Source organism: Lichenostomus cassidix, chromosome 4 (genome assembly GCF_008360975.1).
Source record: "Lichenostomus cassidix isolate B80296 chromosome 4, HeHo_3.0, whole genome shotgun sequence".
NCBI classification, from domain to species: domain Eukaryota; kingdom Metazoa; phylum Chordata; class Aves; order Passeriformes; family Meliphagidae; genus Lichenostomus; species Lichenostomus cassidix.
The window spans coordinates 69467182-69494266 of NC_139484.1; the positions used below are offsets into that span (position 1 = coordinate 69467182).

The 27085-nt window shown below is 39.2% G+C and overlaps 1 protein-coding gene across 6 annotated transcripts in view; it reads right to left on the bottom strand.

Moving 5' to 3' along the window:
- Positions 1 to 14063: 14063 nt before the first annotated feature.
- SLC2A9 (solute carrier family 2 member 9) overlaps positions 14064 to 27085 on the bottom strand; it is a 105167-nt gene continuing 92145 nt past the window's right edge. For all 6 annotated transcript variants that reach the window (XM_085059813.1, XM_085059814.1, XM_085059812.1 and 3 more), the window contains one exon: positions 14064 to 17489. In XM_085059813.1, coding sequence (XP_084915939.1) covers positions 17232 to 17489 — 258 coding nt within the window. In that variant the 3' untranslated portion in view covers positions 14064 to 17231. The remainder of the gene's footprint in view (positions 17490 to 27085) is intronic.

Consider the following 27085-nt stretch of genomic DNA (forward strand, 5'->3'; position numbering starts at 1 on the left):
CCAGAAATTGCTTGTGTCACATTGTATGGTAACAGGGTGTGCTTGGGAGTTAAATTCAAGCCTTTGTAGGTAGTAAATTGTGGACCATAGTGTACATTGATTATGTTCTATAAGATGCTTTATGAACAGATAGAAAAATATTTTTTTTTCTCTGCAGCTGTAATGTTACAATGAAATCAGCTCCAGATAGCTGTTACATCTGAAATATCTTGGAAATGCTGGGATGCCATCTTATTCCAGGTGGTTCAAAGCCTGTGTTTACACTAATCCAACACATACCTAATTTTAAAAAGTCTCTAGCTCTGCAACATTTGAATGTTGGCTTTCCAAGAACATAGGACCAGAGTCCCAGAGGTTGGTGTGGTGCTGGGTGGCTGTAAATAGGGATCAGGACTTAGGTTGGCTAACTCCCAGGAACACCTTAAAATAGATTAACGATACAGTGACAGGACAAGAGGGAATAACTTTAAGCTGTAAGAGGGCAGGTTTGCATTAGATATTAGGAAGAAATTCATGTGAGAATGGTGAGGCTCTGGAACAGGTTGCCCAGAAGAGCTATGGATGCCCCGTTTCTGGAAGAGCTCAAGGCCAGACTGGCAGGGACTTTGAGCAACTTGGACTAGGGAAAGGTCTCCCTGCACATGGCAGGAGGCAGGAGTTGGAGGATCTTGAAGGTCCTTTACAACCCAAACCATTCTATGATACTATGATTTTTTCAAATTTGAAGAGATTGTGAGAAAAAACTTAAGACATATTCTGTGATGCTAGAAGAGGGAAGGAAAGGGGACCAAGCAAACACAAGTTCATAGGGCCTGATCCCAAAAATTTCAACTCTATTAACAAGACATGTCCACATATTCTAACCTTCAGCACTCAAATACTTACTTATTTCATTCTTGCTTATTTATTGGTGCTCATTGAAAATCATGATAGTAGAAAAGGGATTTCAATAGTTGTGAAAGCAATACTAGTTATTTTATGGCCAAATTGTCTTAAAAGCACATTTAGATAAATGCCATTAGTAGATGGGGATGTTTTTTCCTGAAAACCAGAAAATTTGTGCACTGAGTAGCTTGATCATCTATGCTTGCAATGGCAATAATTGCCATTACATTTTGGGGTCTGCTTTCAGCAGAATCAACAGAGCTTGATTAATAGTAAGAATCAACAAAAAGATCCAGGAAGAAAAAAAATGGCATCTAGATAAAGTCTATACTTATTTGAAGAAAACAGTACATGGAAAAAACCATAGAATCATAGAATGGCTTGGATTGGAAGGAACCTTAAAGATGAACTCGTTCAAACCCCACTCCCATGGGCAGGGACACCTTCCACTAGAATAGGCTGCTCTGGATCATGGGAGGAGAGGCTGGAGTTGGGTTTCTCTCTCCCAGCTCATCTCACTGTGGCTAGGCTGAGCTGTCAGGCCATGGATAAAGTTCCTCTTGACCTGGGATGGGAAAGGAGTCCCTACAGGTCTGTTCAAGCATGGGCATGGCTGTAACCCATGGCAGACCTGGTGCTCAATGATCAGCTGCCCTGTGTAGGTTTGATCTTTTGGCACCAATTTCAGTACAAATCACTGAAGAAGGGCTGTATATCTTTGGCTCTGTGGTGGCCTACACTTACACACAATGAGTGTGGATCCCTTAACAAAGGCATCTTTGTGAGGCAGTTTTAGAAAGAAACCCCTCACTTTCACCTGGTGGGGCTCATTTTCTTGGCTGCCCTAAACCCAAGAGAGAAGGACTCCCTAGGACACAACTTGGGTAGCAGGCAGGAGGCAGGCAGTCCCAGGACTAAAGGCAGCCCTTGTGGATGTCTCTCAGTCCCTTGGCAAACCTGGAAGTCTTTTCCCCCTATAAGCATCCTTTGTCATCAGGAAAGTTTCAATTTTCATGTTTCACCTTATCATAAAATTTAAATTTCTTCTTGGGGGTGTAAAGGACCAGGATTTTATCACCATTGTAGTGATATACACCCAGGGTCAATATATGCAAACTTACAGAGGCACAATAGCAGTTAGAGTCTCACCAGAATTTAGAGGATCATTTTTACTTCAGGAAAATACTCTTTTTTTTCTTTTTTTATTTTTGCTTTTTGTTTTTTAAATTATTGATCTAAAATTTAATTATGTGGAAACAAAGCCCTGCATCCAGTGCTGGTTACAGCTGTGGCAATACTTTTGGTGGGAAGAAATGTAATGTTATCATTCGCTTATCACCATGGCATCCAGGTATTACTGATTTTTCTCAATCTTTCTGAAAACTGCACACATTTATCAGCTATCCAGCCCGATATTCCTGGCAAAAAGTGATTAGAAGTGTGACTCCAGCAACCCTGGTATCTCTGAAAAGCTAAGCAATGTCAAGATAGACAGGGAAAGAATAATTTAGATAATTCTCAGGTTCATTTCTCTCCCTGTCTGTCATATCTTTCTATTTAAAAGTAATTTGTGTAACCTGTAAAATTGGAAGGTGATTATTAGATTACTGAGCAGTTGGACAGAAATTTGAATGAGGCAGGTTTGATACCTGGAGGAACCTTGTTGCAGAAAGCTGACACTTGAATTTACCTCCTTAAAGACCAACTCAAACCATAACATTTAAAAACTATTTTAAATAATTCAGAAGAGTCAGATTTCAAACCCACTCTGCTTGCAGACCTTTTCCCAGTGCTCAGGTGCTGACAGACTAAAGATGCTCATGGCCCAACTTGCCATACTCATTTCATGTCAAAATCTAACCACTTCTGTTATTGCTCACATGCATTTCAAGGTCTGTTGAAAAACCTTTCCTTTATCACTAGTATTTTATAAAAGAAAAAATCTAACTAAATAAACATTGCCAGTCTCTAGTGCCATTCTGCAGTGGATCAGTGGATGAAGTTAGCACAAGAAGTGTGAGCCCAACACTGGGATTTGGGCTCTGGATGGGAGGGAACAATTTTAAAACTAGCCCTTATTTTTCTTACACTGGTAGTAGAATACTTCTTGAGTTTATGAGCAGTAAAACTCAGGCCACTTCCCCGATTTTAGGTATCCTCTGTTTCCTTCATACAGTCAAAGTTGTTCTGGTTGGTTTTCTTTTTCTGTAGTTCTTCAGTCATTTAAATGTTTGAGATAAGTTGTAACTGCCCAGGATGAGACGAGGGCCATGAAGTGTGGATTTGCCACTGTGGCACTGCAAAATGCCTTTCACAGCAGTAACAGTGGAAAGAGGTGACAGCACAGGGAGAGAAGGCCCCTGCCAGCCCAAGGGCCAGTGGCACTGAAGGGGGTTCTGGCTTTGAATGTCATTTACAATTGAGCATGTAACAATATACCTGCATCAGTGGCTTCTAGAGCCTGAGAAGTGATTATGGTGAAATTTACATGGCAAAAAGTGAGCTGGGGACGTTAGAGGTGTCCTCTCTCCCTGCTTGTGTGTCCTGGTGGGGTGCTGTGCTCCCAGCTAAGAGTGGGGCCAGAGCCATGTGGAGACCTTTGTGCCTCAAGCCACTGTGGCCACTGCAGACTGTGCTGTGTTTGGTTTTATTCTGCTGCTCAGAAGCACTCTGATTTACTTTGGCTGTGATAGGTATGGCCAGCTTCCCTGCCTCCTCTCAGCCTCATCTGGCAATCTGTTGAAGGGGAAGAGCCACCAGATCTCCCTGTGCCTCCAAATGCCCTCTCTGACAGCACAAAACAACCTTGAGTAGACAATGAGTACAGATGAAGTAACTCCTCGGGTATCCTGCAGCTCTGCTCTCAGAGGAGGACGAGCAGAACCTGCAGATGGGTCCCTGAGTTTTCCCAACCTCCCCACAGGCACATTTCACCCTTTACTGTAGCAGTAACTCATTTGCTTGTTGTGTGGTGTTAGCCATTGCCACGGTGACACCTGAGGTGCTGAGGGAGGTCATGGGCACAGCTCACCCCGAGGCACACTCAGGACTACAGCCAAGTTGGTGTTAGTTGATGCTGTTGAAAGGTGATCTTTAAAATGTGCTTCACAGGGTGTCTCTGTTCCAAAAGAGAGTTATTTCAGGTAAAATATTATGTAACTACTGCAAGTAGATAGTCAGCTATTCAAAGTTGATTATCTCTGCTGATGAAAGGACTAATATTCAGCAACTGTGCAGTGTATGTTTATTGTGCAGCAGATGTGGGGATTTGGAATATATATTGAAGAAACTCCATTTTCTGTTTATTTTCAACATGGTATTGTGTGAGTGTATATTCTCGTGACTCATTTGGGAAGATTAAACTTGTGCCTACCAAGTTCCTGGTGCACAGCAGGGCACCTGGAAAGTTCTTGATGGGTTATGGTGGAGCTCATTCCTTCATTTAACCACATTGCCTTAATGAGGAGCACACTTGCACCACCCACTGGGTCCATCCAGATGACATAGACTGGAATCTCCTGCTCCACAATATCAGCACAAATCACTCCTTCCACTAAAGCTGGGCCAAGAGAATGAAATTGCTTAGCAGTGACTATTTTATCTTTTTTCCCACATGGCTTTAAAACAGAGTGCAACTGAGTGTTGTGGCATTTCTATATTGTGATGCACAGCTGTAATTACTAGAGACTTTTCAAATCAACACTTTTTAGCGTTTTGAATTTTAAATGCTAATTAAAACTTTTTCCTATTCATATTGGTATCCTTTTTCGGACTTTTTCCATCAGCCAGGAGGAGCACAGTTAAACCCTGGCTCTGTGGATAATATATGGATGAGAGAAGGTAGCCACAGTTTGCAGTGTTGTTGTCTAGAAGTGATACACTCTGTATGGCTGTGGCTTTTTCTCTGCTGCACTGTAAAACAATTTCAGGGTAAAATAAGTTCTGAGCAAGTGAAAAACCTGTCATCAATGCTGCATGCTTCTGCTGGAGACAGAAATATATGGATTAACATGAGAGAGGCTTTTCTCTGTGAAGTCACTCAAAAATTCAACAATTATCTCTTGTATTCTGTCAGTTAAGAAAATTGCACAGAAAAGCTTTGATTATAGTGTGGAAAAAGAGAAAGAGATGAAAGGAGCTGAAGCACAGATTATTCCACATGGAGTTAGAAACACCTGTGTATGATCTGTGACTTTGACCCCTGCACGTTTCTCACCCCCAGAGAGGGTTGGGGGATTCAGGACATTTAGAGAGTGAGAGAAATTGTCATTACATTCCTGCTCAGTATGTGGTTTCTGGCTGTTCATAGTCTTGTTGTGATCAAGGTTTTTTCCTGCCTTGTATCACATTGCCAATGATTTAGTCCAGGAATTTGAACCTGTGAGCACCAAAATGCTGTTGCAAAAGGCCATGGGAGAACCATGAAAGTAACCTAGTCCTTGCTAAAGAATTATAATTGAACCTAAATCACCTTTCTACAATTTATTCCTTAGCACAACCAGAGAAAAACCTTCCCCAACTCCCACAGACACCTACTCTACTGTCATGCTGACTTTACTGGTATAAAAAAAAATTCCAATTGAACCCTACTAGTTCTTGTTGAATCCATCAAGAACTCAGTTTATGTCTTCCATTTCTGCAGCAACCTCTTATATATGTGGCTTTTTTCCGTGGGGTTTGATTTCTTTATGCTGAGCCCTGGTTCCTTCAATCTTTCTTCAGAGGTTGATGTTTGCCAGCACCACAAAGCCTTCTTCCTCAAAACCTGTGAGATGGGACTCAGCCCTTTCCCTGGGCAGCCTGTTCCAAAGGGTAGTCAGGGAAGTGGCAGAGTCATCATCCCTGGAGGTATTTCAAGGACATGTAGATGTGCCAGGTTTAGTGCTGGACCTGGCAGTGCTGGGTTAATGGTGGGACTTGGTGGTCTTAGAGGTGTTTCCCAACCTAAAAGGTTCTCTGATTGTTGAATTCTGTGAATTGGTTCCATTTCACATCAGCAGAGCTTTGGTTTGCAACCTGCAGGACTGAGCTGCACCTCGTTATGAACCCTGAGCAGTGGCTCAAATACAGCGGTGGGCTTGAAGATTGAGTGAAAATGTGTAAATCACAATTCTCATCAAAAGCCTGCAGGTCCACAGACCTGAAAAATGTTGTTTGCACCAGTGGTGCATAAGCTGGTGGAAAGCAGAAAACAATGGAATTGATAGATAGTATGAGGAGTGGACTGGAATTATGTGGGGAGTGAAGGTGCCATGAAAATTGTGCTTTAAAGAAGAAGCTGAGACTAAGAAAAAAGATGTTTTTAATGGCTTGGTGTCATTTGAAAGTGTAGTCAACATGCAGGCTGAATAATGGGATTTTTCTCCTCCATATTGTTAGCAGTTGCCCTGAAAACATTGATCAGGAGCCAGGATTCTGACCTGGTCAGGCAGGCTGAGAGCAACCACTGAGCAGCTGGAAAGCTGTTTGGCAAATTCAAACAAGGACAACAGTTCCAGTTTGTGCAAAACCAGTGGATTTTTCTTTGGAGACTAAATTAAAAAATGTTTTACTGTACCTGAGCCATCTTGTCATGTCTAAACCCAGGCTTTAGCTGTCAAGCCCCAAAGGACTCTGAATCTATGTTACCACACACGTTATTTTTCTGTAAACATTGTGCCAGAGTACATAAAAAGATGCAGGCACCAATAGATTAATATAACTCCCCATTCTACTGCCAACATAAACTATGCAATATAGAAAGGACTCCACTATTCCAGTATTAACAAGATCATAAAAATTCATGAGGCATTCAAAGCTGCTAGTTAAGCTGTGTGAGAATTTCTGAATATGCTCTGTGTAGGACTTGACTGAAAATAACCTACAAAAACTTAGTTTCAGTGGCTTTTTAAGCTGCTCTAAGTTCTGCAAGGGTTATGATTTGCCTGTTGTTATTTGTTATTGTTATTTAGCCCTGGATTTGCACAGACAGCTCACACAGAAATACACAGATATTACCAACTTTGGATCAATAACTGGGAGTGAATGTAGAAAAAGCCAACCTAACAGGGACCTGGAATCCCTCTCTGCTAATTGTACACAGTTGCATTTATATTTGAAGGACTTAAACTATTCCAGTGATGACATATAGAACTTCTCCTTTCTAACTAAAGAAAGAAAATCACTAAACTCTTGACAGATACATAAATAATTTATAAATCTCTGAACTGGTCTGGAGAAGTGTTTCAGTCTGTGCAATTTCATAAAGGCATACGTGATCCACATGTGCAAGGAGATACAGCTTACTGAATTACAGCTATTAGAAATACAAAAAAATTTACTGTTGTACAGCACATAAAGTTTTATTTTATATAAATCTCTGTGTGTGTATATATATATACACAAATATATGTATATAAAAACTTCTCAGTATAAAAAACTCTGCATGAAAATACATATATAATTATACCCTTATGCTGCACACGATTTCCATTATTCTGGGAATGGATTTAGTAACTGAATACAATTATTAAAATGAAAGGACATTTTTGTATACATCCCCTGTTTTGAATATAAAGATCTCTACACATGTAATTTTGGGAATGAATCACATAGCTGCACTATTGACCCATAAGCAAGACTTCCCTTGAGTCTGAGGTGCTTGTTTCTCTGGGCATAACTATTTGAGTTTATTGTAGAAGAAACATTTGGAAAGGGCAATTGTCTGAAAATCATTATTTTAAAAATCAACTACCATCATAACAACAGAAGATATTTAAAGTCTATGAGCATTCTTCATACCCTGCTGAATGTAAACAAGGAATAACTGACTAATATCTAGCTCTCTACTGTATGATTTTCCTTCTGTTTTGCACTGGAATACATCTGATGCAGAGCCATTAGTCACCACAGTGACAGAACTCTGTTTGCTCCACCAAATAACAGTGTGGTCTAACCAAACTGGTACATGATTGCAGTGTCATTGTCATTGTGGGCTGTCATACCTGAAGAGATCCCAACTTTTGAGCGTTACACCTAATTTTTTTCCAGGTAGTGATTTTTCCTTGGGCTAGAAATGTTTGTCAGCATTTATACTGTGTGTTAAATCCAATGTGCTAAGGATGCACCTCAGGTTGAAGGGTCAGCTGGCAGAGCCTGGCTGGGCAGAGCCTGGCTGGGCAGAGCCTGGCCTTTAGCTGCTATTTCTGCTTCTCACATCCCCTGCACAGTTTGCATTTTGTCCGAGAAGCTGTTGGAAACATGAACAGAATGCAGCAAGGTGGTGCTGCTCTTTCTCCTGATGTGGTGGGAACCTCACAGCCCCAGGGCTGTCCTGCAGCTCAGCTGGCTCCTTCCAGGACAGTGGCAGCTGCAGGAAGAGGAACTCTTCTGGTTTCAACACCTTTGTGAACTTCTGTGACATCTGTTCTTGTTCTGCTTCATCCTTTCTCTCTGATAGCCCCCTAGCTATTGTCTGTCTGACAAAAGCAGAGAATTTGAAGGGGGTTGCAAAAACGTTATTTGATGTTTTGTTAAACAAATACCATGCAAATTTTTGTTTGCTTGTTTGTTTTATAATGCAAGAGAATCTGACCTTCCAGGTTTCTGCAGCTTGGAAAGAGGCAAGGGCTAGAGATCTTTTGTTATGAAAGACACATATACAAATATAGACAACACCAAAAATTACAGAATAAGGCAACTACTGAGTTTCATCAATACAAAGTGCAAAAGGTCATAGAGTAGATTAGGCATTTATCATGTATCATCTCAATAAGTTGTAAGATTTTTGTCCTTGAGTAATGGTGAAAGGACTGAACCAAGCACTTCTGCCAGGCTGAGGGAGAGGGATCTGGGACCTGCTGCCAGCAGTGGCAGTGTGCAGGAGCTTGGTCCAAGCCAAGCAGCTGTAAGGAGGGCAGATCACAGGCTGGCCCAGCTGTGACTGTAGGTCAGACAAAAAATTGCAGATAAATGCCCAGGGCAAATCTGGTCCTTGTACTAATTCCTGCTGAGCAGATTCTCAAAGCAGAAAGCAAATTTTAGAGATGGTTTTCGTTTCACTCTTCTTAGGTGGCAACAGTAGTAATCTGATTAACTCCATAATAAACCTACAGGATCACAGACTGGGGAGGTTGGTAATATGTGCTGTTACTGAACCAGGACCCAGTCCTGATAATTTTTAACCTTATGACTAGCTCTCATGTTTGTTGCTGATCAATAATTCTCATACCACCACAAGCATTTATGTGAATATTCAGTGCTGTGTAAAGGTTTTGAGGGAAATCCTGACCTGTGATGAAAGGGAAGGGCACAATGCCAGCCATTAATTTCCACAGATCCCACCTGCAATATTTAATGGTAAAACCTCTCCAGGAACTATGGTCTGGAGCTCCAGGGCTAAGTGTCTTTAATATTTGAGTCTTTTGGTATTTTTATTTTGATTCTGAAATATGAGCAACCTAAAAGACATCGTATTTTTAAGTGGAGCTGGAAAGAGTTTTCTGCTCTTTGCCTGGTGAAGCTGTCCATGGTATAGCTGATCAAAAGTGTCCATCAAATAGGTGTCCATGATCTAATATTATGTACAGAAGAAAGCATTGTCAGTGTCTTTCATTTGAAAGATAAAAGAAATGTCTTTGCCTTCAAAATCTGATTTTTAAAGTAGTATTGAGTAACTTAATGACAGTGAAAGCATGTATGATGTGTTACAATTTTCTGTCACTTCTAAATTTAAACCAAAAATTGTCTTAGAGCTGAGAACAATTTTGAATTCCAGAGTGATCATCCCTTCAGCACCACCTACATCCCCAGTGCTGACATCACCTACTCCCTTTGGACTCCAGCTCTTCAAGCCTGTAGTTTGGAGTGCAAACTGACCCCACTTAGTAAATAGTTTGAGAATATCTAGAAAACCTACTTATTAAGGTTTTTAAATTTTAAATAATCAGAGCCAGCTGTCCTGGTTCATAGCAAACACAAAAGCTTGCCAGACATGCTGATTCTCCTCCTACTATTGCTGAATTACAATTTTTTTTCTGTCTTACTAACACTCATTTCTCACGCTTTTTAGCCAAGGCTGTGAACAATGAGAAGAGGCTGAGACTTGCACCAAGTAACAGCTGTGCAAAATGGAGTTAATAAAATGTAGCAAAGGTCCTAAAAGAGCTAAAAAATTTCAGCACACAATTTCCCAATGATTATCACCAGGCATAATGTTTTAATTTTCATCTGAAAGCTCCCTTTTACGAAACAAATTTAGGGTTTGGGGGATTTTTCATTTTTTTTTTTTTTGAAACAATGTGAGACTTGTATGCTAATATGCTTAAATTTATTTTGAGGCATCAAAGGAAAACATCAAAACTCTTTTCATCCAAATAGAGAACAATTTGTATTCAAGACCCTCAAGAAGCAGGATGGATTAACACAGTGCTCAGGCTGGGCCAAGCCAAATCTACTCTTGCAGGATCTAGTGATGCATTTTGTACTCCAGAATCTCTCAGCTTTTCAGTGGGGAGGTCTCATTGCCACCCCTCACTTCTTTTCCCTCCTCCATCCCCACCTTCCTCAAGTCTTTTTTTTTTTTATTATTATTTATCATTCTACGTATTTATTTATTTATTTATTTATTGGATAGTGGTGGGGTTTCCCCACTTCTGTTGTATTTTGGGTCAGGAAATAGTGTTCACTGCAACCTGTAAGAATTGTGAAGACATGTCTGAGCAATGATCCAGGAAAGCATCAGCTTGTATCCATAATTTATCTATACATCTCAAAAGAAGGTGAACGTGTAATCTAATGGCCAATTATAGGTGACTCAGCTTCTCATAAAAATTAGCTCTTACTAGATGTAGCTTTTATTTATTTCTGATGCCTAACTTAAATTTGAAAGTTATCATAAATTTAAATATCTACTACTATAAAAATTCATTAATTCTAATTTGTGCTAATTAATGATGCAGCTTTGGTTATGCATTTCTGAATTTTTCTATTACCTTTAAATTAATTTTGAATTGCTCATTGAATAGGTGTCATATACTGAAAAATAAGCCATCCATCTGTCTTGCATCCTGTTTTTCTTGGTCATGTTTATTCCTAACTGATATTCCATTAGAAAACTTCATTTGTAATATTAGATTTTTCTTGTCATGCCCACTGTTATCCCTTTGGGCTTTTGTTTTCTTTGATGACTATTTTGAAGTGAGCAGTGCTTTTACCATTATCTCAGAGTGATACCTCAGATGCCTACCTGCATGTTTTATACTAATTAAATCAACAGCAGCAATGTCTGAGCCACTTGGATGATTTCTCAGACACAGATTTCATCTGTCAGCAGCTGCTCGGTCACAAACTCTGAGATTCTTCCACTTTCCTTGTGGCTGCATTGCTCATGTCCTCTCTAAAGTCTACAGAAATATGTAGAAGTGCAGCTGTACCTCACAGTCTGCAAGAGAGCCATAGGCTGCATATTGCCACCCTTTCACCCCAGGGGGAGAGGATCCCCTCTTGTCTGCCTCTTGAGGCTCCTTCACCTCTCAGCTGATGCAAATGCTGTTTCTAGAGATGTGGCACACCTCTCTGGGGCTTGCAGCAGGAGAGGAAAAGCACAGCCCATGTCAGGGGAAGGTGGGGATGGAGGAGGGAAAAGAAGGGAGAGGTGGCAATGAGACCTCCCCACTGAAAAGCTGAGAGATTCTGGAGTACAAAATGCATCACTAGATCCTGCAAGAGTAGATTTGGCTTGGCCCAGCCTGAGCACTGTGTTAATCCATCCTGCTTCTTGAGGGTCTTGAATACAAATTGTTCTCTATTGGGATGAAAAGAGTTTTGATGTTTTCCTTTGATGCCTCAAAATAAATTTAAGCAAATTATCATAGTAGTCTCTACCTAACAGTTTAGAAAATAGAAAAATGAAAAATCTAAGGCTGGCCAAAAAGACACAGCCTTGCTAGACAACATTTCCAAACCTAAGATCATGCAAGCTTAGCTAAGTTTTTTAATGCAAATGTCTGAGTCCCAGTGTGTCTGAACTGTCCAGCTCATAACTTGATACAATATCTAAATCATCCAAGTTATTTTATGTATGAGAATTAAAGCTGCTTTTTTCCATGGGATAATATAAAAGTCTCTCTCTATGCACATATGCATATACATAGTAGTTTAATTCAAAGGATGATATTATATGAAATATGGATTTAAGGGATTAACTCTTGAATTCATCACTGAAAATGTCAACCTGTAGAGAAAATTGTAATCTCTGTAATCTTTGGCATGTTTGCTTTTCCTAAGTAATTATCGCTTTCTGATCTTCAAATGTGAACTGTAAAAATTTTTGTATAACTGGTAGAACAAGTCAGAAACAAAAGGTGGTACAAATGTGGAATTGAGCATTGCATTTAGTTTGACTGACTGTTTTAACTGAGAGGAACAAGAGAAAATGAAACAAAAATCAATGTCTCTGCATGGCAGCTTACAGAGCAGCAGACAAATTATCTCCTACATTTACAAGATCATGCTCTTAATGGATGGTGTTTCAAGGGCCTGACAGAGTTTTGTTTGGATTTTTACCTTTTGGGAATCATCATAAGACAACCAACAACTCCAGCAGTCTCATTCTTGGTACTCTGCTTCAGTGTATGAGCTGAATGACTAGTGTTCTCTTACATAAAACCACCAACAAATCTTCAGCCAACCAGCTCCTCTCCCTGCTCCCAAAATCAGAAGAAAATCATCAGATCAGTGCTTTTGCAGTATTTGCACAATACTATTGTTTTCCTAGACAGAGAATATAAGCTAAAACTGATTTACTGTCTAAAGAAGATAAAAATGTACTGGCTTTCCCAAGCTTAGAATTCCTGCATGTATACCATGTCTTTCTTGGGTACATTTGTGGTGTTAAAACCACTGGAGAAGATTTCTGTTGACTTCACTAATCACTGTATAAATGTCTCCTGAAAGCTTTTCTTCCATAACTTTTTTTTTTTTTAAAACCTCAAAATCCAAGTTTGAAAGAGTTTAACTGTAGTGAAGCTTTAGCAGGAACATCTGAAGAAACAGCTTGATTATCCACTGCCTGTGTTCCTCTTAGGTCATGGAAAAAGCAAGGTCAGTGCAGCTGAGCCTGAAAGGAAGAGGGCTCTGGTGACTCAGGTTATGCATGATTGTTTACTGAGCTGTGATAACTTGATTAGAAGTCCAAATACCAAGTATTTGCCATGAAATTCACCTTTCCACAGAGCTCACTTTCAAATTAAGTCACTTGCAGAAAGAATTAAGCATGGACTCAAACCTTAATGTTTTAACTGCACGAATGTTTACATTAACAAACCTCCTTCAGTTTGGGTCTATGTATTTCAGGTTTTTAGATTTTATCTGAATTCTGTTTATTTGAGTTAGACTGCAAGGAAAAGTCCACAGGCATTTCCTAAGAGTGCTTTGCTTGGTTTTGTTCTTCCTGCTGTGTGAGATGATGTGAGCTCCAATAGTTTATATGGTGATATCTGTGAGGAAAAGCACATAAAAATAGTCAAATGAAAGAAGGCAAATTTCTAAGAGTTGGGTCTGGAGTGGGTTTTTTTAACTGGTTTTTTTTTCCATTTTACTCTGAAGATGAAAGTTATCCCATATGGATTATTACTCACATCTTCCCCCACTAGAAAGCAGATCCTTGTGGAGTGAAAATTGGCTTCAAAACCTGAAGTATGAAATTCAGCTTTTTATACATATTTCAGATTTCAGGTTTTGCATATCCTTGTAGCAGAAATAGTTGCTTGACAATTTCTCATCAGAAAGCAGAGATGTAGCAACTCAAGCTTATGCATTGCAAATGACAACTTTCTGCAAAAAGCCTCACCATTTTCAACAATTCTTGTAAACAGATATTACTACCACTAGCCAGTTTTAATTGATTTCCTCACGCTGTTGTCTCTATTCTTATTTCTAAAGCCCAGTCTAAAGATATGAAAAAATGAAATGTGGAATCTGATTTGAGAATCAAAATATAAATAATGCTTTAAAAAGTAGAAAATTTCTGGGACCATTTTCTTCCCATAACTCCCAACCACCCAGCTGTAGAGTTCACAATGACTTGAGTCATCCAGACATAGGATGAACAGTTTTGTACTGGTACATGCAAAACCCCAGGGAATTGAAACATGTACAGGTGTGGAGGTGCAGATTTAGCCAGGACAAAATCCACATCATTTAAATTTTATTCCAAAGGTTTATTTAGCAATCAGTGTGCATGGACATAGTTGATCACGCAGACTTGTGGCACCCATACAAACACCTCACAGCTCCTCACCCCAATGTCAGACAGGGAAAGGGAACATGGCACCACACAACACTTGCTGACAAACACACAGGCTGTAGACAGTTTGATACATTCAACAAGAAAAAACAAACAATAAATTGCTGATATTTTCCGTTTTGTTCTCTCATTGCTGGAGAAACTATAGCAGCATAACCATGGAACACAAAACCCCTTATGGAACAACTTCAATAACAACATGAAACTCTCATTAGGGTCAGAGATGAGAAAGTTAATGAAGTACTGGCACATCTGAAACTTCCACAGCCCAAGGCAGAGGACTCTTCCCTGGCCATTGAACAAAGCACCAGCTCAGTCTGGAATTGCTTTTAACATGGATGGCAACAAACCACTGGTGAGAGGTGGAACCTCCTTCCCACAGAGTAGTCAGTCTGTAGCAGCTCTTTGCAGCCACACAGAGAGTGTGTGTCCATCTCAGGTGGGACAAGAGATGGGCAAATGGGATTGCAGAAGTGAAAAACATGACCCCTTGCTGTTAATGCTGTACAAGCCCCCTGAGCTGTGATAGGAAATTCTACCGACATCTCTACCCATGCATTCAGAGCTGGGCTCTAAATGCAACTGTCAGCAGCTGTAAGATGATTTTATTTTATTGCAGAAGTCCTGACTTCTGATACAAATACTGTATCAGGTCTTCATGATATTTAATTGAAGTTATCCAATGGTAACATTTTCAATAGTGTCTATAATGAGCATTAATGAACAGCACTAAGTGCTAAATTGTTCTCATTCTAGTATTATTGGTTTCCAATCTTGCCACCTAGGCTCAAAGCAGATCTCATCATACTGTGTTAGTTGCCCTAACCACAAAGTAAAGTTATTCCCAGTCTGAACGAGAAGGTCTGAATTTACCAGTCTTGCTCTGCAGGCAAAAAAGGAAGAATTTTTTTTTAAATTGTCTGGAGGGCTGGTATTCCCACTCATTGTTTACATAGCCATTCACTTAGCAAGCCTCATGTAACACATGGAATAGGGAACTAAAGGCACTGAAAGGTAATATTTTCATTTACTATATATATAATTTTACAAGTGGTTATTAAAATAGCATTTTTCTTCAGTATTCTCCACAGTATTTGATTTGCTTCTATCTGTGACCATCAGTTGGTATAATCCTGATTCACTCTCTTTCTTAATAGTAGCACCAAACCCATTATTTTATTTTTCATAATTCTCTTTCTGATATATATTTTCATTTTCTTACTGCTGTACCTCTATCCCAGTAAAAAAAAAAAACACCACAAAATCTGGCATAAAGGCACTCACCAGTTTTTTTGTCTATTACCTAGTAATGAAATTGCCCTATTAGGTCAGCTTACAATGTCTGCAGTAAATATGCCACATACAAATAAATCACAGTATAAAACTTGATATATAAATTAGTAGTAACAGGTGAACATTTAGATCTCTGATTTTAATTTACAGTGTAATTTACAGTGTAGAACAAAACAAGAACCAGCTTATCACTTGGAGAAATACAAACACCCCTGCCGGATACCGGAAAATAATTATCCATTGTGTGTGAATATATATGAAAATAAAACAGAATAATAGAATAGCCTGGGTGGAAGGCACCTTAAAAATAATCTTGTTCCAATCCCCCACCCTGGGAAGGGACACCTTGCACTAGACCAGGTTGCTCAAAGCCCCATCCAATCTGGATTGAACTCTTCCAGGGATGGAGCATCCTCAGCTTCCCTGAGCAGCCTGTTCCAGTGCCTCAGCACCCTCACAGTGAAGATTTTCTTCCTTATATCCAATCTCTGTCTACCCTCTTTCACCCTAAAGCCATTAATACTAAGCTGTTGAATAGTAATACATATCTATACTTGGAATATATATATATATTCATATATGTATATATATGAATATATATATGCACATTTTCTCACAAAAATGCTTCAAATGAATGAATTTTTGGATTAGTAAATATAACTTGTGGAAGGAGTTGACTCTGCCTACATGCTGCACTTTCTTCTTGTGTCTTACTCCTAACTGAGGGCAGCTCTAAGACTTATTAATGTGAACTAGGCCTGGAGCTTCAGAATCTAATGCCCAAATAAAAATTAGTTTTTAAGTTAGAAATCGGCACCCAAATTGCTTTGGCGAGATCTGAATGATAAGAACTAACACTTATCAAGTCTCAGGGAAATTTTGGCTCCTAAGACTTGTTTTAAAAGGAATTTGAAAAGAAAAACAATAAACAAACAAAGCAATTAAAAAAAACCCAACTCTTGGAACACTTCATGTTTGAATTTTTGTTATAATACTATACCCTACACATCCCATCGGAGTTCTCTCACTTTACCCTGAGGTTTACATTTCTTTTCATATTAAAGCTTCTAAGTTTATTCTTATAAAATGAAATTATATAAATATGTATCTCCAGAGAAATGCAGTGCCAGCAAACCCAGAAACTAGAGTATTCAATCAGGATTTGCAAGTGAGACAAGGAAACTCATCAGGACCCAAACCTGCCCATTTGTGGGAAGGTGGGAGATGTTGAAACAATGCAACTGAAAATCAAAACAGGTGGAAAAGGGATGGAAGGTCAGGGAAGTGTCATCTCAATTCTCATGGGCAACTTGAATCTTGGGAAACATGGAGAAATACATTCTGGTGCCATTTCAGGTTTGCTTCTCAACAGACCCCACTGGGATATTTCCCTTTCCCTTGCCTCCTCCTCCTCCTGGAGAGAGCATGCAGAGCTCCCTGTGAGCACATGGGGTGCTCAGGCTGCTGCTGCTCACAGCCCTGGCTCCCCACTGCCACTTCACTTCTCCAAGTCTGCATTACCCACTCACCACAGCAGCTACCTCACAGGTGCCAAGAGAGCTCCACCTCATTTATTTTACCAGTTGCCTCTACTCCCACCCTTCATGGCCTCAACCATTACCCCAGCTGCTAATGAGTTCACCCATACTCACTTAGAACATTTTCAAGGGGGAGGCAGTTCATGATGTCCCATAGAATATACAAGTTGTGCACTGCTATAAATGAAAAGAGCACACTGTCCCCCATCCCCTAAAAGAGCATCCTGGGTTTACACAATGCCTTTTTTGCTTTCCCCATTGTCCACTGAAGATGTGAAGTTTGATTCTTGTTCTGCACTTGATTTTCTCTCCCCCGGATAGCTGTTCACCTCTTCCATTTCTAAAGTTACTTTATTCCTTTTGGCAAATGCTTGGCTGATCTCATGAAATGTCTTGTTTTTTGTTTCAGGCAGGACAAAAAACAGGTAGGTTGCTCCTGCCAAGCAGATGGCAGCAAACACCAGGAAGCAGTAGGTCTGTAAACCAGCCTGTGAACAGAAAACAAAGAAGATGGTCATTGCAAAAGGGAAAAAAATTCAGAAGAAAGACAGAAATGGTTTGGTATGAAGCAATTTTTAACCAAGTACAGTACATGCTGGCACTCACTGTAAGTCAGAATGCTGAGAAATTCATAAAAATGCATGAATTTTTGGTTCTTCCAACACTGCCTGTGGCTTATCAACAGCCAAGCAGGATCCTGGCAAAGGTGCTCCTGGCAGAGCTGCAATCTGGGTGGTGCTGGGAGCCACCAGGCTGAGCTGAGGCAGCACAGGTGGCAGCAGGGCTCGTGTGCTTTACACTGAGCCTGGCACTGCCCTGGGATTTCTGGAAACCAGGCAGATGTTTCCCTGGGTTGTTCTGCACAGTGCTTTCCAGCTCCTGGGTACAGAAACTGAGGCATGCTTTAGCAGTGCTGTGCACCTCTACACAGCCCATGGAAAAACTGCCATAGCCAGGGGCATCTTCATCACAGTTGTTGCAGTCTTTGAGGTTTGCAAAATAAGCAAGGAAAAAATCCAAATTGAACACATTTGTTATCACTCATATGATTATGGGAGTTCACAGCAGACAAAAAAGTCCATAAAATGCATTTCTTTTCATGCTAGAAAGCGTAAGAGTTGGTTAAGTGAAAGCAAAATACAGACCATATTTGAATGGTATGGATTTTACTTCACTGCAAAACAGAGTAGATGTAAAGAAGTTCATTTATAAATTGATTATAAAGGCTCCAACCAGCCAGTAGGAATTGCACATCACTGAAATGTATTTCCTGCGTGGTGATTATTAGATCATTTAAGAGCTACTGGTTACCTTTAAACAGTACAGTTGTGAAAAAACATTTGATAATTACAATATTGCTGTCTGCACTTTGCTGAACTTGGAATAGGTTTGGTGTTATACCACTTGCAACCTTTGAGGAAACCTCCCTTCCTTCTCTGTAGCTTTGTGCTCTCAAACATCCAAGGAAGCCATGTTTTCTGACTTCCTTTTATTAACGAGGCTGAATTAAGCCAGAAAGGGTATCCCTGACTCCCAAAATAAGGTGACCTTTCTGTGGTGACTTGTGTGAGGGTTTGAAGAGCAAATCCAAGGAGAGTTGGACTCCTCACACATCACTGTGGATGCTGCAAGCTGAGGTTATCCAGGGAAAGTCACTCAGGACAGAGGAAGCAGACCTGCCTTCCTATCCTTACATATTTATAGATGCCAATAAAGATATGTAACTGAAACAAGTAAAACAGAACCAGCCAATGATGTAACCCTGATTTTGCACATTTTTGTAACACACTCTCATCATCATTAGTCACACCAGTCCTACACTGCAGGCTGGTTTAACTCCCTGCTTTGGGTGCTCAAGATGTATGCAATTTCTGGCACTCGTTTCGTGTTTCACTTACTCATTATAAATCATGCATGGTGTGCAAGAAGAACATCAATTCCTGCATGGAACAAGAAAGAAAAAATGGAAAAAAACCCTTTTCCTGCAGCTGCTTTTCAATACCATGGCTGATTGCCAACCTGCCTAGTCACAACATTCTCTGTTTCTGCAGATAATTCATTACCTAGTTCAGTGTTTCAAATCCTGCCTGTAATAGGAAAAGCTGGCAAGTGCATTCCCTGATATTGTCTATGGACTCCTGAGATCATCAACGATTTTTCATTAAAGCCTAGAAGCATGAAGTCCTCTGCAATCTGACAATCACAAGTCAAACAGCATGGGTGATGCATGGGGGAAAAATTCTGCTACGGAACAGATAGAACTTTCAAGCTTATACAGAGGAAGAAGCAAACGGATATAGCAGACAGGAGAAAATAATTTTGCAGTGCTACATAAATCATCCTGTCATGCTAAACATTTAAATTTTACATCTGGATCTTCTGCATTTGTAATTGTTGCTCAGCTGAATGGCAGAGTTTCAATCCAGAATCATGTTTTTCACTTTTAAAAATTTCACTGAATTAAATATTCTCCATGGTGAAAATGAACCACTAATGCCTTGTATGAATAAACCCAGCAACAAAATATAATGAGTAACCTGCATCTCTTGGTAGTGCAGCCACAGCTTTGTCCTACCTTTCTTATTCTTCTTTATTTCTTTGCTGTCCATGAGCTAAATAAATTAGTGCTTATTATCTTTGATTCATGTCTCCGTAAACCTGTTCTAATTGAACTAAACACTCATGAGTGCATGTTTAATTTGCAATTATTTTATATAATGTATTTATATTTATTGATAATAATCATACTTGTCTCAATTTCTGCAATCCCTGAAGAAGTAGCCCTCGAGGACCTCCAAATGAAGTTTCGCAGAGAATAAGCTAAAAATTAAATTTTATTATAAATCCAACAAGTGGGTTTTGTAGGATTTATGCAAGGCTGCAATTGTGTACAGCAGGATTTGTCCAACAGACCCATAATTCCCAGATAGGAACACTGCAGGGTGACCATGAAAAGCCCTTTGCTCACCAGCCATTCTTCAGTCATAATATTTCCTTAAAGCTGGTTATTATTTTACACTCACAGGGCAGAAAACCCCTCATTGATAAACCTTTTGTAACTCATCCAGAGTTCAATTAATATCACCCAAACCTGCATTTGGCACAGAAGCACATCATGTATTAAATAAATTACTCGTTATAAGCATGAAACCTCCTACCTGCACTGCACACTGATAAAGGATGTAGGACAGAAGTACAGGATTAAGGGCAAGGAAAGTGTTAAAACACAAATCCCAGCTCAGTAAAAACCTTTAGTGGGACATGTGTGGGATACAGTTCAGCCTGGATATTTAATTCATTTTTATCTGTTTCTGATGTATTTCGAATTGCCTAGTGCTGGAGGAAAGATTTTAGGGGTGGAACAAGTAATAGATAGGCCAAAGCATATCTGATGTGTCCATCAGGGGATCTAGAAGGTGAGATAATGTGATGGAAAACCAGTAACTGCTGAGGAATTGAACAATGGCTACTAAAAAAAGGTACTGATAGACAGATCTGACAGGAAACTGGATGTCTTTGCTCCATGAAATTAATGTACTTTATTTATATTAGATATTATTTATATTATTTCCATGAAACATGTATCCCTTACTATTACTATCACTACCTGCAATCACTGTTAGTTAGTCACCTAACTAACCTATAATCTCTCTTTGTTGTTTTACTCCTTCCAGCTTGCTATGGATGAGCCTGCTGCTGCTACTGTACAACTAAAACTCCAGAGTATTGCTTATCTTGGGCTGGGGTGGGAGTAAAAAGCTAAGGAAGAACTTCAATTAAAATCTTTGGTGACAAAGCCCAGATGCTCTGCAACTTGGTATTTGGGCCAACAGACATGGATGGTCTCAAGATTCTTTACTGACATGTGCATTGTCAATGATACAAGAATAATGACAACATATATGATAAAATTGAAAAGGTAAATATTTTTCTATGCTTTGTGACATTATTTCACTAACTACATGGTCAAAAACTTGAATACTTGTATCCCCAGGAAGAGTAGCTTGACTCCTTAACAAGGTACACCACATCTGAACAGCTAGAAGGGGTAGTTAAAATAGGAAGGAAATGCTAGGGGAGGAAGTAAAAACAAGTCAATTCTGAATGGAAGTTCCAAGTAAACAAAGAAAAACCTCAAGGAAAGTGTGTGGTTTCTGTACTTCTCAGTTTTCACACGTAAGGACAGGTTACTGTCTCACACTCTGCTCCAAGCAGCAGCAGCAGCAGCAGCAGCATCAATCCAGCCATGCAGGAAGCACCAAGCCAGCCCCATTTCCATCCCACTGACACATCCACTCCTGCAGATCTCTTCACACTGCCTGCATGAACTGCTCAGGTTGAGAACACACTGCCACCTTCACAAAGCTGCCTCTCCTCCCCCAACACCAGGCTTGCAAGAGCTAGGAACCTGTTTCCTCAGCAATGCTTGAAGCCAGGCTTTTAGGTGCATGGTTAGAAACCCAAAGGTCAGAGGGAAGTCAGAACAAAGCCCTACAACAGTCTGTGCTTCACAGCTGTTTTCCCTCAGCATTTCCTTAAGCATGACCTCCTGCAGGAACCTCCAAGGTTCAAAGATACCCAGAGTTTCAGGGGGTTTCCTAAATAACAACAGCTCTGTCTCTGGATAGATATCCATTCAGAGCCAAGGGCAGACACACAGGGGAAGGTCTTTGAAGGGCCACACCCTTCTGTGGTTACTGGAGCTCACCTGCCCTCTCAGGTGTATGGGGAGGGCAAAAGGACAGCAGACACACTTACTGATACAATCTCCTGAGGGAAGCACCTGCTTAGTCAGCAGGCTAATAAAACCTCTTCAAAGCAGGATTTACACTGAATTTTTCAAGGCTGGTGAGGGCTATTGCTATACAGGATATTAATAGTTAAGCATAAACTTTTAAATGCATCACCTTCTATTTTCATACCAGCTTTCTGAGGAGGCCATTTAAAAAAAGCAACATTTCTTCAGATTAGTGGCCAGCTGGATCCTGAATTACTCATTTTTATCCTCTCTTTTCTGCTTAAGATCAAGGCCTTGTATTTGGGGGAAAAAAAAAAAGAAAATCAAAAAGTGATTTACCTAAGATACACATGCAAATACCACAAAAAAGAATCACAGTTGAAGGACTCAGGCAATTCCCCTGAATCAGATCCCAGGCATGGCAAGCAATCAGGCCTGATTTTGAGGATGAGATAGAGCTGCATAAGTGAGGTGTATGAATAAGCAGGTGCAACTTTGCCACATTTTCTTAAGCAAAGAGGTGAACAAACATATCCCCAGCTTGTGAGGGGCTGCTATACACATTAGACAGAATGTACAGCCATTTCCCCACCTCTCTTTAAATACAATAGTAAAGAACACTTAATTTTTAGCATTATGAATGTACTTTAGGTGCCCAAAATGAATGAGCAAAATGGCTCATATTTTTAAAGCTAAAAAGTAAACTGAAACGAATAAAACTCCTAACATTGAAACTATTGGATATCTGGTTTTAATTTAAAAACCAAAAGAATTTGCCACTTTTGAAGTAATCTAGCTGAGAACAGTCTTCCTGTTAATAGCTTACATGCTGTGAACACCACAGTCTGGAAGAATCTAAAAGCAGTTGAGAGGAACATCGTTACGAGCTATTTAACGATGGTTACTTACTGACAGCACACTCTGTAGCAAAGGTTAAATTCTAAGCAGGACTGTGACACTCAGAATAGGAAAACAGATGTTCTAGGGCAGATACAGCAAAGTAAGTGAGCAAAATAACAAATTCCGAATCGATTTAACAAACTTAACACATTAAGTTTTTTAAAACACAATTTCTGGCTCTTTCCAGCAAATGCCTAATGTGATTGTAGATTCTCAACTTGCAAAGTCACAGCCCTTGACACCAGCAATGGGTCCATACATTTGGAAGGTGCCATGCAGATTGGAGTCATGAGATGGCTTTTGAAGTGGTGAGGTCAAATGATAATAGTTCAATGTCTCACAAAATTGATCAGCAGAAAAACTGTTATTCATGGAGACATTTGACTTCACTTTGCTTCAAATTGATATAACCCAGTGAAACAAATGGATGAGAGTTTGTGTCCTTTAGCCTTTGTCCTTCTTCTGCTCCAGACACAATTTAAGGTTCTGCTGAAAGGGCAGGACAATGAAGAAGGACAGAGCACTTAAATATACTGCATGAAACATAATTCCTGAGTAAAAAATAGAGACATTTTAGACATGAACTGCAATTTCAACCCTGACCCTCACACACTCACTATCTCCTCATAAAAATTTAACAGATCCTTATATCATACACCTGAAGTGGGTTGCTTCTAATTAAGATAAGCACATTTAACCTCCTGGTAGCCTACATTTCATTTTCTCATCTTTGAGGGGAACTTCAGCCATTTCCCTTAATACAGGGGCACTGTCATTACATGAGACATCCAATGTATTTGAAAAGGCTTAAAATAGCTTGGCTGAGGGAAACTATGCATAACTTCCTGTGCACACCTATGTTATTGAAATCCTTGAGCTGAGTAATAGAAAAATTCAAGAGATACTATTACACGGTAAGGAAATAATAAGGACAACCAAAACACCATCTTGACAAGTAAATGAATCTTGAGGCATGAGAAGGAAAACCTCAAGTGTAAAAATAAGGAAGAAATAGAGCAGAAGTACAAGAGACCCTCCAGAAACAAGTATAATGACTCAGAAGTATTACTTCACAGGCATAAATAAATTAGTTTCTAGAAGGAAGAAAATAAACACATATACAGGTCTTTCCCTTGTACTGTGAAGCCATCTGAACTAAGGCTACCAGGCTTGAAGCACCTTTATCCCACAGAACACTGAGCTCCATCTGGATCACAGACCCAAGCAGATTATTTTGGTCCAACCCAGGTTAAGAGTAAAATCAGTTTTCCAGATAGCAGTTCTGTAATGATAACTGGGTATTCCTCTGCATTCCCCAGTTACTGGAAACATTTCTATTAGGAGGAAAGTCTGAAGATGAGCTGTTCTTGAAAATTAAAATTCAAAAATAAAATGCATAGCAATTTAAATATTTCTTTAATACATACTGAATATACAATGTGATTTTGACATTTAAAAAAGGCTCTGCACAGTTTTCTAAAAAGATTCATTATTATGACAGAAAACTTCTGGAGAAATCTGCTGTGTTGTCCTACAGCATAATATTAATTTACCATGTAGTCTTTAAGTGCCTCATAGTAATCTAATGGAACAACTTGAAATATGAAATAAAAATGCATCAGCATGTAATGAAAATAACATGTTGTTAAATTATTTGAGAATTATTAACGTTTAGTAATTCTTTGTGCTTACACAATGCATTACAAAAAGCAAACAGGAACTTTTTCTAGATGACGTATAATTTAAAGTCCTACACCATTGGACTACTGAAGTCTGTCCCTGCAAACTTACTGCTAATGAAGAATTTTAGTTTAACACAAGCCTGATCTACTGCACCAGAAGTTTTCCAGCCTTTTAGATTATACTTTTCTGCTGCTTTGTTGTTCCCTGTGCCTGCTTCAGCTCATTGCACCCATTTCCACGTATATATACATTCTAATTTCTGATTCACTATGTTTCTGTTCACATTTCAGCACCTCAAATAGGTGATGAGGCCTGGAAGACAAACAACATTCTTTTTTTTTTTCTCAATTTTTCAAAATTTGATTTGTATACTAGCTTTTCAATCTCATCCATACATTTTAATGTGTGACTCAAGCCATTTTTTGATTATATTTATCTACAGATGGTTGAAGGGCAAAAATCTAGTCATTCAAATTAGTTAATTGGTGACATTTGGAAAACTAACTACTGCCTGATTTTTTTTTAGTAACTTTTAAATAACCAGATTTGTTTCCCAAATGTTTGGGATAATTTTGTAGAAGCACACCAAGGATCAAAGAAAGTGGATGCTGTTTCTCAAGCAATCAGGTTAGTATTTAAATACATGGACAAGATTATGTACTCATCCTGTGGAGGTATTTTAAAGATATTTTTTTCCTGGTTTAGATTTATAAAATGAGCTAAGAAGAGGATATTGCCTTTCTGCAAAGGAACAGGTGACTCATAAACTGAATTTTGAGAATAAGGTTGACTGAAATAAGAAAAAAGTTAAAACTTGGGGAGGAGATGTTCTAGTTTGATCTTGTGAAAAAGCTTAAAAAATCAAAGTCTGAGTAACACCGCTTTCATCTTTAGGTGCAAACTCTAAGCTTTTTCTCTTTTTTTATTTCTCTTTTCTTTAAAAGAAGAAAAGAAAGGAAAAAACCCTTCAAGCTGGAAATGTAATTTACCTTCATTAAAACTAAACTGGCTAATTTTGTAATCACACAACAGGATATTTTTATGACACATAAAAATAAATTCCCTAAGGCTACAGCAAACTTCATATGGATGCATACTAAATCACTCAAAAAGCTTTAATATGCACATAAAAAATTAGATGATGTAGTTTGCCTTTTAATTTGAATTTACTGAGGATCTTTTTAAAGAGTTTTCACCAGGTGATCTGTCAGGTAGCATTTGCAGGACAAGTAGGGAGTGTCCTGAGTTGCATGAATTTAGATGTGACAGCTAACCTGAGCTCAGTTAATTAAGTGGTAATCCCCACTTTTGTGCAAGAGGCAGAAACTGCAATTTTGGAGAAATGTGATTATTCTCTAAATGTCTCTGGGTAATTAGAAAAAACCCCAAACAAACAAAAATATCCTGATTAAATGCTCCTAGGTGTGAGATCTTGTTCTCTGTCCCTGCCCAGCTGCCATGGAGGCAGATGTGGAACCAGAAGTGCCTGACCAGTGGGGCTGGGAGGGAGAGTCTAATGCTGCTTAAACAGTCTGGAAGAAAAAGCTATTAAACCACACAAAAGCACCCCTTTGCTGGATGAGTTAGGGCTGCCTCCTGGACCAGGTTAGGTTTTCAAAACCACAAGGAATTGTCCAATTCTTTCTATCATTTGGTAGATGTTTTAATGACCTCAGTGGAAAAGGAATTATGTCTCTATTTCCTTTTGAAAATCTCACCTGAGAGTGTCTAAGCTGGAAAGACCTTCACCATGAAACTGGTGGAAAACACACACCAATTTCAATGAGCATGAAAAGAAACTCTTTAGACCTAGCAGTGTAACTGCAGTTAATGTTAGTAAGCATGCACAGTTTGGAAAGATCATGGACTTTATAATCATGTTAAGTTTTGAAGGTGACCCAAGTAATCAAAACTACGTGAGAATTTTTCCTCTTAGAAGAAATTTTAAATTAAGTGTCAAACTTAGATCATGGGTCAGACTTTATAGGGCTTTCAAGTTCTTCCATAAACTACCTCATACAGGTAATTTAAAACTGTACTACATAATAAAAGCAGTTCTACTTTTCAAATGAAAAAGAAATGTATAAAGCCTTAGAGCATGATAATTTTAATGTACTGCAAATCCTGATAGGCATGAGGTATGGCAGAATAAAATAATTTTCAGCTGCAAGAAGGCACAAACATCAACAGCTCTCATTACTCAAAACTCTTTGCTGTGGATGATTTGAAGACCAATCTAAAATCTTTCTCCTGGGTGTGAGGACCTCCAAGTGGCTGGGAGGGTTTGCTCTCCCTGTACCTTTTCTCTGCCCCTATTTTTTTCCTCTGTGCATTTAAAAAAGCCAAAACCTAGGACTTCTTTCTTTTGCCCTATAGTTTTGAGGTTCACTCTTTAACTGTTATCAGTGGAGTGGGATGGTTCTTTATAGAGTTTGGACATGGTTAGTCAGGGGACTGATCAGCTGTGTTTCAGCCCCTGAGATAAAGAATCAGCTTCAGTGTGAGCTCCAGTGACTGCAGAAAATCTGTGGGAGAGGTTCATGATCAAGAAAAGAACCCCAGCTTTTTTTTTAGTTAGAAGCTGCTTGAAGCCTATTTGCCATACAAAACCACATCAATAGTGTTGAAATATCCTCAGGAATTAGAGCAGGAAAATGTTGTTCTATGTTGAACTTTGAATTTTCTTTTCACAGGTTGTTTTTTTTTTTAACATAAACTTATCTTGTTAAAATACAAACACCAGTTCTCAGACAGCTGTTGATC